At 38.5% G+C, this 14406-nt stretch overlaps 1 protein-coding gene and 1 non-coding gene across 3 annotated transcripts in view; one reads left to right on the top strand and one right to left on the bottom strand.

The window, feature by feature from the left end:
- Positions 1-3743, top strand: part of DYNC1LI1 (dynein cytoplasmic 1 light intermediate chain 1) — a 57635-nt gene extending 53892 nt beyond the window's left edge. The window contains exons 10-11 of one of the 2 annotated variants that reach the window (XM_007464919.1): positions 776-931; positions 3119-3743. In XM_007464919.1, coding sequence (XP_007464981.1) covers positions 776-931; positions 3119-3231 — 269 coding nt within the window. In that variant the 3' untranslated portion in view covers positions 3232-3743. The remainder of the gene's footprint in view (positions 1-775; positions 932-3118) is intronic. The other variant, XM_007464918.1, reaches the window with a different exon arrangement.
- A 9428-nt stretch (positions 3744-13171) lies between these two features.
- On the bottom strand, positions 13172-13244 carry TRNAE-UUC (transfer RNA glutamic acid (anticodon UUC)). Its single transcript has one exon. It is a non-coding gene; the product is annotated as a tRNA-Glu (tRNA).
- Positions 13245-14406: the final 1162 nt, after the last annotated feature.

Genomic DNA, 14406 nt, shown 5'->3' with positions numbered 1-14406 from the left:
TTTACGGTGTAGTCTTAACATATCACCTCTGTGCTGTGAGCTTTATGAAAGCTTTGTGTTATATTTAATCATTCTGCTATGGTAGGTCATTGAAGAAATTCATGTTTTTCCTATAATGGGTTATCTGCAGTTAACATAAAGGAAAAAACTGTGTGCATTATAGTTATTTCTATAGGAATAATTGCCATAAGTGGGATTAGTAGGTGAGAGTTTGTACCTTTTTATGCCTTTTGGTGATGTTTCTCAAATGGATTCTTCAATTTACATGTCATCAACATTGAGTGCTGCAGTTTGCCCACAACCTAATCAGCATTCTCTAAGTACTAACTAATAAGAGCTTTTCCCCCAGTGTTTCCTTTCTGTTTGTATTTTTCTTCTGTGAATTGTTTATTGCTATCCTTTGCCCATTAATATCTTAGAACTTCTATTGGTTTTCATATAGCATTGGGTAACTTTTTGTAATACTTGAAGCAAGTATTTCTCAACAGTTATATTTTTGAAGAATGCCTTTCAAAAGAGAGATATATTTGCATCTAACAATCTGTTTTAAATGCCTTTTGCCTTTTAAAAATAACACTCTAATTTTTTAATAATTATCTTACACTCTTAACACTCATATTTTGTTTTATATATGAGTAGATTAGAGAAGTTACCCAGCCTCAAAAGATTAAACTTGAATTTGGAATATTTTCTGTGTATAATTCTACAATAATTTATAGAAAAGTTGAATGCTTTGAGTACAAGTTTTTTTATCTTACCTTTTTTTTTATAATAGCTGGAGCTACAAGTGAAGGTGTCCTGGCAAATTTCTTCAATAGTTTGCTGAGTAAAAAGACTGGTTCCCCAGGAGGCCCTGGTGTTGGTGGTGGTAGCCCTGGAGGTGGGGCTGGAGGTGGAAGCAGTGGTTTACCAGCATCTGCCAAAAAGTCAGGTATAGTTACCTGGAGCTTTTTTTTTTTTTTAAACAGCTTTATTGAGATATAATTTACATACCATGAACTTTGCTCATTTAAAGTGTACAATTCTTAGTATATTTACAGACATACGTAAACCATTACCATAATCTAATTTTAGAACATTTTCTTCTCCCTAAAAAGAAACATCCAACCTATTAGCAGTTATCCTTGCCTAACGTCCAGCCTATTAGCAGTTATTCTTCCCTCCCCTGAAGTCCTCCTAGGCAACAAACAATGTTCTCTGTCTCTTTGTATTTGCCTCTCTGGAGATTTCATATAAATGGAGTCATAAAGTATATGCCTTCTTTAAAATAATGTTTCCGAGATTCATCCATGTTGTAGCATATGTATCAATATTTTGGTTTTTTTTACTGCTTAAAAAATTCCATTGTATAGATATGCATACATATTTTATTTATCCATTTATCAGTTGATGGACATATGTTTTCATTTCTCTTGGGTATATATCTAAGAGTGGAATTGCTGGGTCATGTGGTAACTCTATGTTTAAATTTTTAAAGAACTGCCAAAGTGTTTTCCAAAATGCTATACCATTCTACATTCCCACCAGCAGTTTATGAGGGCCCCAGTATTTCCCCATCGCTTCCGAAAGTTGTTATTGTTCATCTTTGTGTTTTAGTTGTTTTGTTTCTTTTGGTTTTGCTTAACCAAGTCCAAAATGTCTATTTGTGTGTGTGTTTTAATTGAAATATAATTGATTTACAATGCTGTATTAGTTTCAGGTGTACAACATAATGATTTGATATTTTTATACATTATAAAATGATCACCACTTGTCCATCTTTTTGGTTAGAGCCATCATTTTGGCTGTGAAGTTGTATCTCATTGTGGTTTTGATTTGCATTTCCCTGATAGCTAATTATGTTGAGAATCTTTTCATGTGTTTAATAACCATTTGTATATCTTCTTTGGTGAAATGTCTATTCAAATCCTTTGCCCATTTTAAAATCAGTTTATTTCTTATTGTTGAGTTCTAAGTGTTTTTTATATATGCTCTTTACTAGACCTTATCAGATACAGAATTTGCAAATGTTTTCTCCCCTTGTGTTGTTTATCCCTTCACTTTCTTGAGTGTCCTGTGAAGCACAAAACTTCAATTTTGATGAAGTCTTTTTCTTTTTGTTGTTTTTATAATTGCTCTTCAAGCAGACTTTTTCTTTATTGGAACTTCTAACATGTAAGTAACACATAGATATTGCAATAAAGGTTATAATAATCCTTTTCATTTTTCAAGAAACTTTCATTTTATAATCTTACTAATCCCTATAGTATCACTCTGAAGGAAGCAATCAAGACCAAGGTTGTTTATCTTCATTTTATAGACAAGGAAATGGACTCAGAAATACGGTACGCGGGCCTCTCACTGTTGTGGCCTCTCCCGTTGCGGAGCACAGGCTCCGGACGTACAGGCTCAGCGGCCATGGCTCATGGGCCTAGCTGCTCCGCGGCACATGGGATCTTCCCGGACCGGGGCATGAACTTGCATCCCCTGCGTCGGCAGGCGGACTCTCAACCACTGCGCCACCAGGGAAGCCCCCATTCTCCTTTTTTAATCACACCTTCTTACCACCTTTTTCACAAGTACCTGCAGCTACCACTTTGGAACATTTTACAGGTTTCTGGGTATAAATTGAAATATGTTCTGGCTTCTCACATTCTCAGTGTTGAAGATTACCTTTCTCAGTACTGCTGATTTAATTACCACTCACTCATCTTTCCAGATTCCGAAGTTTTGTTGCTATTTTTCTCTTTTACTGTTCTTATTCTATGCCTTTAAAAAAGTATACCTTTATGAGATTAAATGGTAGGTGCTAGTTTTACTTCTATTTGATAACAGACCCCACAATTTAAAATGAGGGAATTTAGGGGCTTCCCTGGTGGTCCAGTGGTTAAGACTGTGCTTCCACTGCAGGGGGTGCAGGTTCGTTCCCTAGTCAGGGAACTAAGATCCTGCATGTTGTGTGGTGAAGCCAAAAAAGAAAAAAAAAAAAAAAAGGAATTTATTTTTAAATTAAGGATGTTTATATAACTGTGTTTTAGATAAAGTTAATGAAACTGTTGGCATTTGTTAAATGAAGACACATTGGTGTTAAGGATATTTTGACTTATGCCTAAATCTTGGTTTCTTTTCCTTTAAATAGGCCAGAAGCCTGTCCTATCAGATGTTCACGCGGAACTAGACAGAATTGCACGAAAACCAGTTACAGCTTCTCCTACAACACCCACATCTCCTACAGAAGGAGAAGCTTCTTGAAGATACCAAATAAAGCCATTTATTCAGTTTTCTGGGATAATGTAAACTTGCCTCTGCCTTCTCCTTCAAAAGTGGAATTAGGGAGCTGGAGTGCTTTTTCAGATGGACTAATAAATTCATGTCTTTTTTGTGTATGTGGTTGTTCATTTTATAAAAGGGAAGTATAGAGAAGAAAAATTATTCTACACTATGTAGGATTGCTGTTTGCATTGCCACTTTGCGTAAGGAAGTAATTTTGGATTTTGAAAAACTCAAATTTATAGATCTGAAATACAGCCATGTGATCATATTCTAAAGGCTACTTAAAACATATAGGAGGGTTTGAGAAGGGCAGAAAATAATATGCTTTGGGCATTCGACTTACTTGGAAGGAAGTCCAAACTTATTTTAGTTAAGACTATTAAAAAATCGTTTAAAAAAATTATGTGTTAGTTTTACTGGAAAAGAAGATGATCAGTTGTCAGATTTTCCACACCAACGTAAATATACCACCACACATGGAATATGCTGAGAAAATGATCAGATAGCATTTGATACACTAGTCATTGTCTCAATCCATGATCCTGTAAATTGTCATCAAAATATGATTTAGAAATATTGGTCAAGATTTGTTTCTTTAACTGAGAAGAAAAGAAAGCACACTGCCTAAATGTGTAAAAGAAAAATGCAGAGGTTGTTAAAATGTAAAGAGATAACAGTCTTTGGATTTGTCTATATATATATATATCTACATATATATCTATATATATATCTATATATATATTGATATATATATATATGGCTCTGCCTTAATATACCCCTTTTTTGTTTGTGACTTTCAACTATAATCAGTTAATAAAGTATTTATTCTCTGCATTCAGGTTCAAATAACTTGTTGCATTCTCTTATATTTAAATTTGTATTTATCATATAATGAATAAGATTTGTTAGTATTTTAAAGTGTTTGACTTAATAGGATTATTAAGCTTTCTGATCTTCTTTCTAAGAGACGAGTACATGAGATTCACTGCCTTGTCAAAGGAATTTACCTTGATCAGTACATCTTCCCCATAAACATGTCTTGAACTACAGAATCTTACATCAGCATTCCTAGTAGAAAAAATAGAGCCTTTTATCATTATTTAATGGATAGAAGCTGTTCTAAAAGTTTGGCAAGTGCACTGAAACATAGCTCCTCCCTTACAGGTGAGATCACCTGGTAATAGTTCCACCTTTTCAATACTCAGATTTCAGTGCTTGTTTTGGAACATTCATGAGAACAGTTTGATTTTCCTACTGAAGTTCAACTAAAGAACACATGAACATTTGACCTATTGTGTAATTTCAGATAATTGGGGGACAATGGCTACTACCCTTTACATTGGTCTTTGTTATAACTTTAAAATATATATTCCAAAGATTTTTTTTTCAACAAAATATTTGAGGACAGTACCTCTACTATCAAACGTAATTCTTTCATTAGAACTTTAATATCTGTTTGGTTTTTTTTTTTTTTTTTTTTTTTTCCTGGTGTTATGCGGGCCTCTCACTGTTGTGGCCTCTCCCATTTGCGGAGCACAGGCTCCGGACGCGCAGGCTCAGTGGCCATGGCTCACGGGCCCAGCCGCTCCGCGGCATGTGGGATCTTCCCGAAACGGGGCACGAACCCGCGTCTCCTGCATCGGCAGGCGGACTCTCAAGCACTGCGCCACCAGGGAAGCCCTCTGTTTGGTTTTATAATAGTATTTGGCTCCTAATGGTTGAATGTAAATACTAAAAATATACGAGAGGGTTATAATTTGTTTCAGTGTGGGAAAAACTTAGGATGTTTGTGGGCATGGAAAAATTAATTTGCAAAAACATTTTGTTTAATAAAATATGAGATGAAAAATGCCATTGATAAAATCTTCAGTCCGGAAGGGGTTCTGCAGTCCGGGTGTTGTAAAGACCAGTTTTTCTAAACTAGTAGTACTTGATGAAGTAAGTGAAACTAATGAAGAGAATTGCAGACTGTGCATTATGGTATATTTTGGTATGTCTCCTGTGTTTGCATGTCTAGACCAACTCATGTTTTTTTTCTGTGTAACATTGGAGATGTACTAGAAAATCCTCAGAATTACATTGTTACCTGAAGTAATTGTAATTGTTCACTTTATATGGGATTCAGTTTTAACTAATCAAAAATCTTGTGTTTACTGTGTTTAAACCTATTTTTGTCCCTTTTTTTTTTTTTTTTGCGGTACACGGGCCTCTCACTGTTGTGGCCTCTCCCGTTGTGGCCTCTCCCATTGCAGAGCACAGGCTCTGGATGCGCAGGCTCAGCGGCCATGGCTCACGGGCCTAGCTGCTCTGCGGCATGTGGGATCTTCCCGGACCGGGGCTCGAACCCGTGTCACCTGCATCAGCAGGCGGACTCTCAACCACTGTGCCACCAGGGAAGCCCTGCCCCTGTTTTTGCAAGGAAATTAGTTTTTAAACTACTTAATCTTTTTTGTTTGTTTTTTTAGCACTTTTTATTGAAGTATACAGTACAGAAAAGTGTACAAGTTACAGGTGTATGGTTTGAAATACCACAAAGTGACCACATATAACCAGCACCAGGATCAAGAAAGACGGTGTTATTTGCACCCCAGCTGCTTCCCTTGTGCCCCTTGTCAGTCCTCCTACCCACCAAGTAACTACTGCCCTTTCTTCCAAAGCTGTAGATAAGTTTTACTATTTTTAAGCTTTATATAAATGGAATCTTACATTTATATTCTTTTGTGTCAGGCTTCTTAGTATTCTGTGGTTCCTCCATTTTGTTGCCTATAGCAGTAGTTATCCATTCTCACTGCACCATAGTATTTCATTGTGCAAATAACACGGGGCTCGAACCCGTGTCCCCTGCATTAGAAGGCAGATTCTCAACCACTGTGCCACCAGGGAAGCCCACAATTTACCAAATTTTAGTGGCTTAATACAGATTTATTACCATACCATTCTCGAGGTCAGAAGTCCAAAATCAGCTGTACTAGGTTAAATTAAACTGTAAGCAGGGCTGATTTCTTTTGGAGGCTCCAGGGAGCATCTGTTTCCTTCCTTTCCAGCTTCTAGAGGCTGCCTGAATTCCTTGGTTCCTGGCCCCCTCTCCATCTTCAAAGCCAACAGCATAGCATCTTCTACTCTCTGCTTCCATCACATTGCTTCTCACTCTGACCCTGCTGCTTCCCGCGTATCAGGATCCATGGGATTAAACTTTGGCCCACGTGAGTAATCCAGTATAAGCTTCCTCAGCACGTCACTCTTCTTGCTTGCATGGTTTCTGTAAAGAAATTGGATGTTATTCTTAACCTTTGCTCCTCCATAGGTGTTTTTTCCCTTTGGCTTTTAAGATTTTTTAAGTCTTTGATTTTATGCAGTTTGAATATGATATGCCTAGGTGTAGTTTTTTTTGGGGGGTGGTTATCCTTAGTGTTCTCTGAACTTCCTGGATCTGTGGTTTAGTATCTGACATTAACTTGGGGGAAATTCTCGGTCATTATTGCTTCACATAACTTTTTCTGTCATTTTCTGTCTTCTCTCAGGCATTTTCATGTATATGTTACAACTTTTGTCGTTGTCTCACAGTTGTTGGGTATTCTGTTCCCTCTTTTCTTCCCCAGTCTTTTTTCTCTTTGCTTCTTAGTTTTGGAAGTTTGCGTTGACAGGTCCTCCAGCTCAGAGATGCTTTCCTTAGCCATGTCTAATCAACTAATGAACCCATGGAAAGCATTCATCATTTGTTAGTTTTTTTTTTAGTCTCTTTAGACCTTTAAAAAAGAATTATTTCTTAGAATTTCCATCTCTCTGCTTACTTTAGCAATCTGTTTTGGTGTGTCTACTTTTTCTGTTAAAGCCCTTAACATATTAATCAGAGTTGTTTTAAATTCATGGTCTGATAATTCCAACATCTCTGCCGTGTCTGAATCTGATGCTTGCTCTATCTCTTCAAACTGTGTTTTATCTTGCCTTTTACTTATGCCTTGTAACTTTCTGTTGATAGCTGGACATGATGTACTAGGTGAAAGGAACTCCAGTGAATAGACCTTTTAGCACTGTGGTGGTGAGGTGTGGGGGAGGGGAGGCATTCTGTAGTCCTATGATTAGGTCTCAGTGAACCTGTGTCCCTGGGCTGTGAACTTCATAAGTGCTTCTCCATCCCCCCTGCCCCCTTACACACCATAGGTGAGACAGGATGGCTAGAGGGAGCTGGAGTTGGGTATTTCCCTTCTACCAGGTTGTTTAGGCTCTGATAAACCCCAATTGAGGAGGCTCTGATAAAATGGCTTCTCTTAAGGACAGGCCTTGTTAAGAACAGAATACTCTGACTTATTTCAAAATGGTTACTTTCTTCCTTCCCCTACTGGAAGCACCAGGGGATTTTTCTCTGATTTTCCCTTTGAGACCCTGGTAGGGCTCCAGGAGGTAAAACTCACAAAGCAGTGGGGATCCCCTTCTAACTGGGGGTTTTTAACTCACAGACTTGTCCACTCTGAACCTCCAGCAATTTGTCAGTTACAGTTCCAGCTTGCTTACCCCAGCACTGTCTCCCTTAGAGGTTTCTGCTTGGAAGTTTCTGCTTCAGTAAGTTGTGGTTCTCTGTGTCCACCTGCCTGCCTCTCCAATATGGAGGACTGCAGTTGGCCCTGTGACCTCACTTCTCTGACAGATCTAAGAAGAATTGTTGATTTTTCAGTTCAGCTTTTTACTTGTTAGGATGGAGAGATGACTTCCAAACTCCTTACTTGGTGTACCAGCATCCCAAAGTCTAATTTCCCCCTCTCAAAATCCTAATCACACCTGCAGAGTCCCTTTGCCAAGTAAGGTAGCATTCACAGGTTCCAGGGATTAGGATGTGGACATCCTTGGGGGGCCAATAGTCAACCTACCACAAGATGTTTGGGTGGTTTCAGTTTTCCAATTGCTGTTACTAATTGTGTTGTTATGAACAGTCTTGAATGTGTCTTGTGGAAAACATGTTCTCTCTGTTGGGTGTATATGTAGACATGGATTGCTGGATTCAAAGGCTATGTGTATATTCAGCATTAGCAGGTGTTAAATCTTTAGCAAAAGTTTTTCCAAAGTTATAAGAGGTCCCATTCCTGGGAGAAAATATTTGCAAATTATATATCTGATAAGAGTATAGTATTCAGAATATATAAAAACTTAAAACAATAGGAAGACAGCCCAATGTTGAAATGGACAAAGTATTTGAATAAATATTAATTCAGAGAAGATACATGAATGACAAGCACATGAAAAGTTGCTTGATATCATTAGTAATTGGCAAAATGCAAGTCAAAGCCACAATGAGATACCACTTCACAGCTGAAATAAAAAATAAGTGTTGGTGAAGATGTGAAGAAATTAGAACTCCTGTACATTGCTGGTGGGAATGTAAAATGGTGCAACCACTTTGGAAAACAGTATGGTTAAACAAATAGTTACCACATGACCTAGCATTTCCACTCCTAGATATATACCCAACAGAAATGAGAACGTATGTCCTCACAGAAACTTGTGTACAAATGTTTATAGCAGCATTATGTATAATAGCTAAAAGGTGGGAACAAACAAAACATCCATCAGCAGACAAATGGGTAAACAGAATGTGACATATCCATACAATGGAATATTTTTCAGCTATAAAAAGGAATGGGAGGGCTTCCCTGGTGGTGCAGTGGTTGAGAGTCCGCCTGCCGATGCAGGGGACGCGGGTTCATGCCCCGGTCTGGGAAGATCCCATGTGCTGCGGAGCGGCTGGGCCCGTGAGCCATGGCCGCTGAGCCTGCGCCTCCAGAGCCTGTGCTCCGCAAGGGGAGAGGCCACAACAGTGAGAAGCCCGAGTACTGCAAAAAAAAAAAAAAAAAAAAAAAAAAAAAAAAAAAAGGAATGGGAGTTCCCTGGTGGTCTAGTGGTTAGGGCTCTGTGCTTCACTGCCGGGGGAACTAGGATCCTGCAAGCCACATGGTGTGGCCAAAAAGGAAAAAGGAGTGAAGTATTGATACATGCTACAACATGGATGTACTCTGAAAGCATGTTAAGTGAAAGAAGCCAGTCAAAAAAGTCAGAATGTATGATTCCATTTATATGGAATGTCCAGAATAGGCAAATGCTTTGAGACATAAAGTAAATTAGTGGTTGCAAGAGGAGAGGGCAATGAGGAGTGACTGCTAATAGGTATAGGGTTTCTTTTGAGGGTGATGAAAATGTTCTGGAATTATACAGTGCACAGTCTTGTGAATATACTAAAAACTTGACATCGCTTCAAAAGGGTGAATTACATATCAATTTTTTTTAAAGGAATTCGCATTACTACCAGCAGTATATGAGTTCCAGTTGCTCTACATCTTTGCATACACTTGCTATTGTCTATCATTCTGGCAGGTTTTTTATTTATACAATAGGATCTCATTGTGGTTTTAATTGTATTTCCTTAATAACTAATGCAGTTAAACATGTTTCATGTTTATTGGCCATTTGGATATACTCTTTTGTAAAGTACCTGTTTAAGAATCTTAAAAGTCTTCTTTTTTTTATCCCCCTCAGAAAAATAGGGAGATATTTGACTTTTTCTTACTAACTCGTCCTTTACGTATTCAGAATACTAGTCCTTGTCAGATACATATTGCAAATATCTTCTCTCATTCTGTGGTTTGGCCTTTTCACTCTCTTATTGCTATCTTTTGATGAATAGAAATTGATTTTAATGTTCCATTTGCTAGCTTTTCTTTATGGTTATTGATTTTTTTTTTACGTGTTTTTTTTTTTTTTTTTTTTTTTTTTGTGGTATGTGGGCCTCTCACTGTCGTGGCCTCTCCCGTTGTGGAGCACAGGCTCCGGACGAGCAGGCTCAACGGCCATGGCTCACGGGCCCAGCCGCTCCACGGCATGTGGGATCCTCCCAGACCGGGGCACGAACCCGTATCCCCTGCATCGGCAGGCGGACTCTCAACCACTGCGCCACCAGGGAAGCCCTTTTTACGTGTTTTGAAGAAGTCTTTGCTTGCTCTCAAGGTCATGAAGATAGCCTCTTAAGTTTTTTTTTTCTAGAAGCTTTATTGTTTTACGTTTCTACAATTCATCAATTCATCTGGGATTGATTTCTGAGCATGGTATGAAATAGGGGATAAAGGTTTTTTGGTTTTTTTTTAGTGTGGTGTTCAATTAATTCATTCCCACTCTGGTGGGGGGTATCATCCTTCTGAACTGCAGTGTCACCTGGGTCATAATTTGTCCATTTATGCATGCATCTGTTTCTGGACTTTTTCTTTTCCATTTGCCAGTTTCTCTACCCTGTACCAGTACTACAGTCTCAATTTCTGTAGTTAAAAAAATAAAAAGCCTTTATCTGGCAGCCTAAGCCCTCCCCTATTGTTTTTCCTTAAGATTGTTTTTGCTATTCTTGACCCTTTGCATTTCCATATAAACTTTAGAATCAAGTGGTCAGTTGCCACACCAAAGAAGTGGCCTTTTTTTTTTTTTTTTTTTTTTGCAGTATGCGGGCCTCTCACTGTTGTGGCCTCTCCCGTTGCGGAGCACAGGCTCCGGACGCGTAGGCTCAGTGGCCATGGCTCACGGGCCCAGCCGCTCCGCGGCATGTGGGATCTTTCCGGACCGGGGCACGAACCCGTGCCCCCTGCATCGGCAGGCGGACTCTCACCACTGTGCCACCAGGGAAACCCAGAAGTGGCCTTTTGATTGAGATTGAATTTATGGATCAATTTGGGGATAATTATCATATTTACAGTATCTTCTAAGCTATGCACAGGAATATCCTTCCATTTATATAGGCCTTCAGTCTCTCCTCGCAGTGTTTGTAGTTTTCAGTGTATCATCTTGCACCTTCTTTTGGTAGATTTTTTTCCAGCTAATTTTTTTAGGCTATTTTATTTTCTATTTATTTTTTTGGCCACGCCGTGCAGCTTTCAGGATCTTGGTTCCCTGACCAGGGATTAAACCCGGGTCTCTCAGCAGTGAAAGCTCAGGGTTCTAACCACTGGACAGCCAGGGAACTCCCTTTTTGATGCTGTTTTAAATGGCATCCTTTTAAAATGTTATGTTCTTTATTGCTGGTATGTAGAAATACACTTCTTTCATATTGATCTCATCCAGCAACCTTACTCAGATTCATTTGTTAATGTTCATCCATAGTTTATTTTACATGTGTCCTGTCTACAGTCCTCTGCTCTCCCAGCTGAGCTATTGAAAGGTGCACCATCTGTAATTTATTTTATAGTTTTCTACATATAATTATTTCATCTGCAAATAACGAGTTTTAGTCTTTTCTAGTGTTATCTTGCTTTATGACACCTATGCTCCAGTATAGGATTCTATAGAACCGATGAGAGGAAGCATCTTTATCTTGTTCCCTATCTCAGAATGAAAGCTTTAAATTTCACTATTGAGTATAGTTGCTGCATGCTTTTTGTAGACACTCTATGAGAGAGAAAGTTCTCTTCTTTCCTAGTTACTTTATATCATAAGTTTTATCATGAATGGGTGTTGAATTTTATAAAATGTTTATTTATTGAGATAATTTTTCTGTTAATGGTATCAATTACATTACCTTTTAGAACTATTAAGCCAACTTCATATCCCTGAAATAAATTTAACTTGATCTTGATGTATTAGTTTTATTATATTGCTGGATTTGGTTTGCTAATATTTTATTAGGATTTTACATCACGCTCCTGAGAAAAATTGGCCTGTAATTTTCATTGTTTTGTCAGTGTTTGATATCAAGATTATGTTGACATCATAAATCAAGTTGGAAAGTATTCCCTCTTTGTAGTCTTTGTAAAGAGTTTGTGGGACTTCCCTGGTGGTCCAGTGGCTAAGACTCTGCTCTCCTAATGCACTGGTTCGATCCCTGGTCACGGAACTAGATCCCACATGCCACAGCTAACACCCGGCTCAGCCAAATAAATAAATAAATATTAAAACAAACAAACAGTTTGTGTAAGATTGGTGTAATACTTGTTAGTTTTGCTTCTTTAAAACTATCAGATATTAAAAAAAAAACTATCAGATATCAATTTATAAGGCCTGTTGTGGAACTTAACAATAGCCCAAATGGTAATATCTATTACAGTTTTCGTATGTGAGCTTTCGTTTTAGAGAAAGTACTTGCTTTTTAAACTGGTAAAATGCCAGAATACGGGAATTCCTCTTTCATGTAGCACCTTATTAATGTCTTTATCAAATAGTGGTTCCCCATGCTGAAATAGGATTGTAGACAATGATATCAGGGAATTCTCACTATATAAGAGTTATCCTGTGATCATGATCACTTCAGAGAATTATAGGAAAAATTGTAGTCCATACAATAAAAAATACATGAAGTAATTGATGTGAAGAGGTATATGAAATTCAAGGATTTTATTATTATTATTTTGTGGTATGCTGGCCTCACTGCTGTGGCCTCTTCCGTTGCAGAGCACAGGCTCCAGGCTCACAGGCTTAGCGGCCACGGCTCATGGGCCCAGCCGCTCCGCGGCATGTGGGATCTTCCCGGACCAGGGCACGAACCCGCGTCCCCTGCATTGGCAGGCAGACTCTCAACCACTGCGCCACCAGGGAAGCCCAAATCCAAGGATTTTTAAAAGGTAATTCTCAATCAGATAATTAGAGAATATATGGATAGAGTTATACTTTGAGAAATAATCATAAAATAATGATGCTTCCAATTTCTCAGAATATGACTATATATATAAAGAGAGAGGGAGGGAGAGTAATATATACTACACACACGTTTGGGGCAGAGTAGTACCTTGATCTCATTGTATCACCAAAATCTTTTTAGAATTAGTTGGTGACAATTCTTTTCTGTCTTACGTTGGGTTAAGATTTTTTTCTAAAATTCAAATATAGGTGATTCTTAAAACTTTTGGTCACAAGACTGCTTCCCCCACCCCCTACGCGAGGCTTGGGGGGTTCTTAGTTCCCCAACCAGGGATTGAACCTGGGGCCTCAGCAGTGAAAGTGCTGAGTCCTAACCACTGGACCACCAGGGAATTCCCAAGACTCCTTTATATTTGTACTTATTAAGCACCCCAAAGAATTATTGTTAATGTGGTCACTTATCTGTATTTGCCATATAATAAATAAAAGCTGAAAAATTTTAAATATTCATTTATAAATAACAATAGTAATTCCATTACCTGTTAAAGTAACTTTTTATAGAAGACAACTTTACAAAACTAAAAGTATGTAGAAGGGTACTGTTGTTTTACATTTTTACAAGCTCTGATGCCTGGCTTAATGGAAGACAACTGGGTTCTCTCATCTGCTGTATTCCGTCTGATCTGATGTGCTATTTGAATTCCAGGAAGAAAATCCAGCCTCACAAATACATAGGTGGAAAAAGTAGGAGTATTTTAATAGCTTTTCCAGATAATTGTGAATTTTCTTTTCTGATACTAAAGCTTGACAAGTGTTAGTTTTGTAAAGGTTAATTGCAGTGTGGAATCCATTGGTCTTTCTTGCCCTTTGAGTGGATTTTTAACCCTATGTGATTTTGTAACATTATTCACTGGATTTAGAAAATATCAGTTCCCTGAACTACAGGGTTCTTCCAAGTATTGACATGTCCCAATATAAAATGTCTCCCCAAATCACATATTTTTAGTTATTATCAGATCTCATTAGAAAATATTAAGTGGTGGGAAACTGTCAGGCTGAGTGATGGATACAAATTTTCCAAGGTTCTGATTTTTTGAACGTTCATTTTTTTTTTTTTTTTTTTTTTGTGGTACGTGGGCCTCTCACTACTGCGGCCTCTCCCGCTGCAGAGCACGGGCTCCGGACGCGCAGGCCCAGCGGCCACGGCTCACGGGCCCAGCCGCTCCACGGCATGTGGGATCCTCCCGGACCGGGGCACGAACCCGCGTCCCCCGCATCGGCAGGCGGACTCTCAACCACCGCGCCACCAGGGAAGCCCTGAACGTTCAACTTTTATCAGTGTAACAGATACTGTCAGTTTTACTCCTTGTACTGACAGGCTCACTTCACTTATTTCTGAGAAAACGTCTGCCAAATACATCTGAAAAATCAGTTGGGCTGTAAGTAGTTCTTTCAAGTAAGCCTGGTGGAAGAAGTGGCCAGTTCAGCTTACCACTCAATAGCACAAAAGCACTTCTGTAAGCAGCAGAAGTGGTACACGTGTCCTTCCATTTC

This window comes from Lipotes vexillifer, unplaced genomic scaffold (genome assembly GCF_000442215.2).
Source record: "Lipotes vexillifer unplaced genomic scaffold, Lipotes_vexillifer_v1.1 scaffold1934, whole genome shotgun sequence".
Taxonomy (NCBI): domain Eukaryota; kingdom Metazoa; phylum Chordata; class Mammalia; order Artiodactyla; family Lipotidae; genus Lipotes; species Lipotes vexillifer.
The sequence above is the reverse complement of the archived record's forward strand: the minus strand, read 5'-3'. Positions and strand labels throughout refer to the sequence as shown.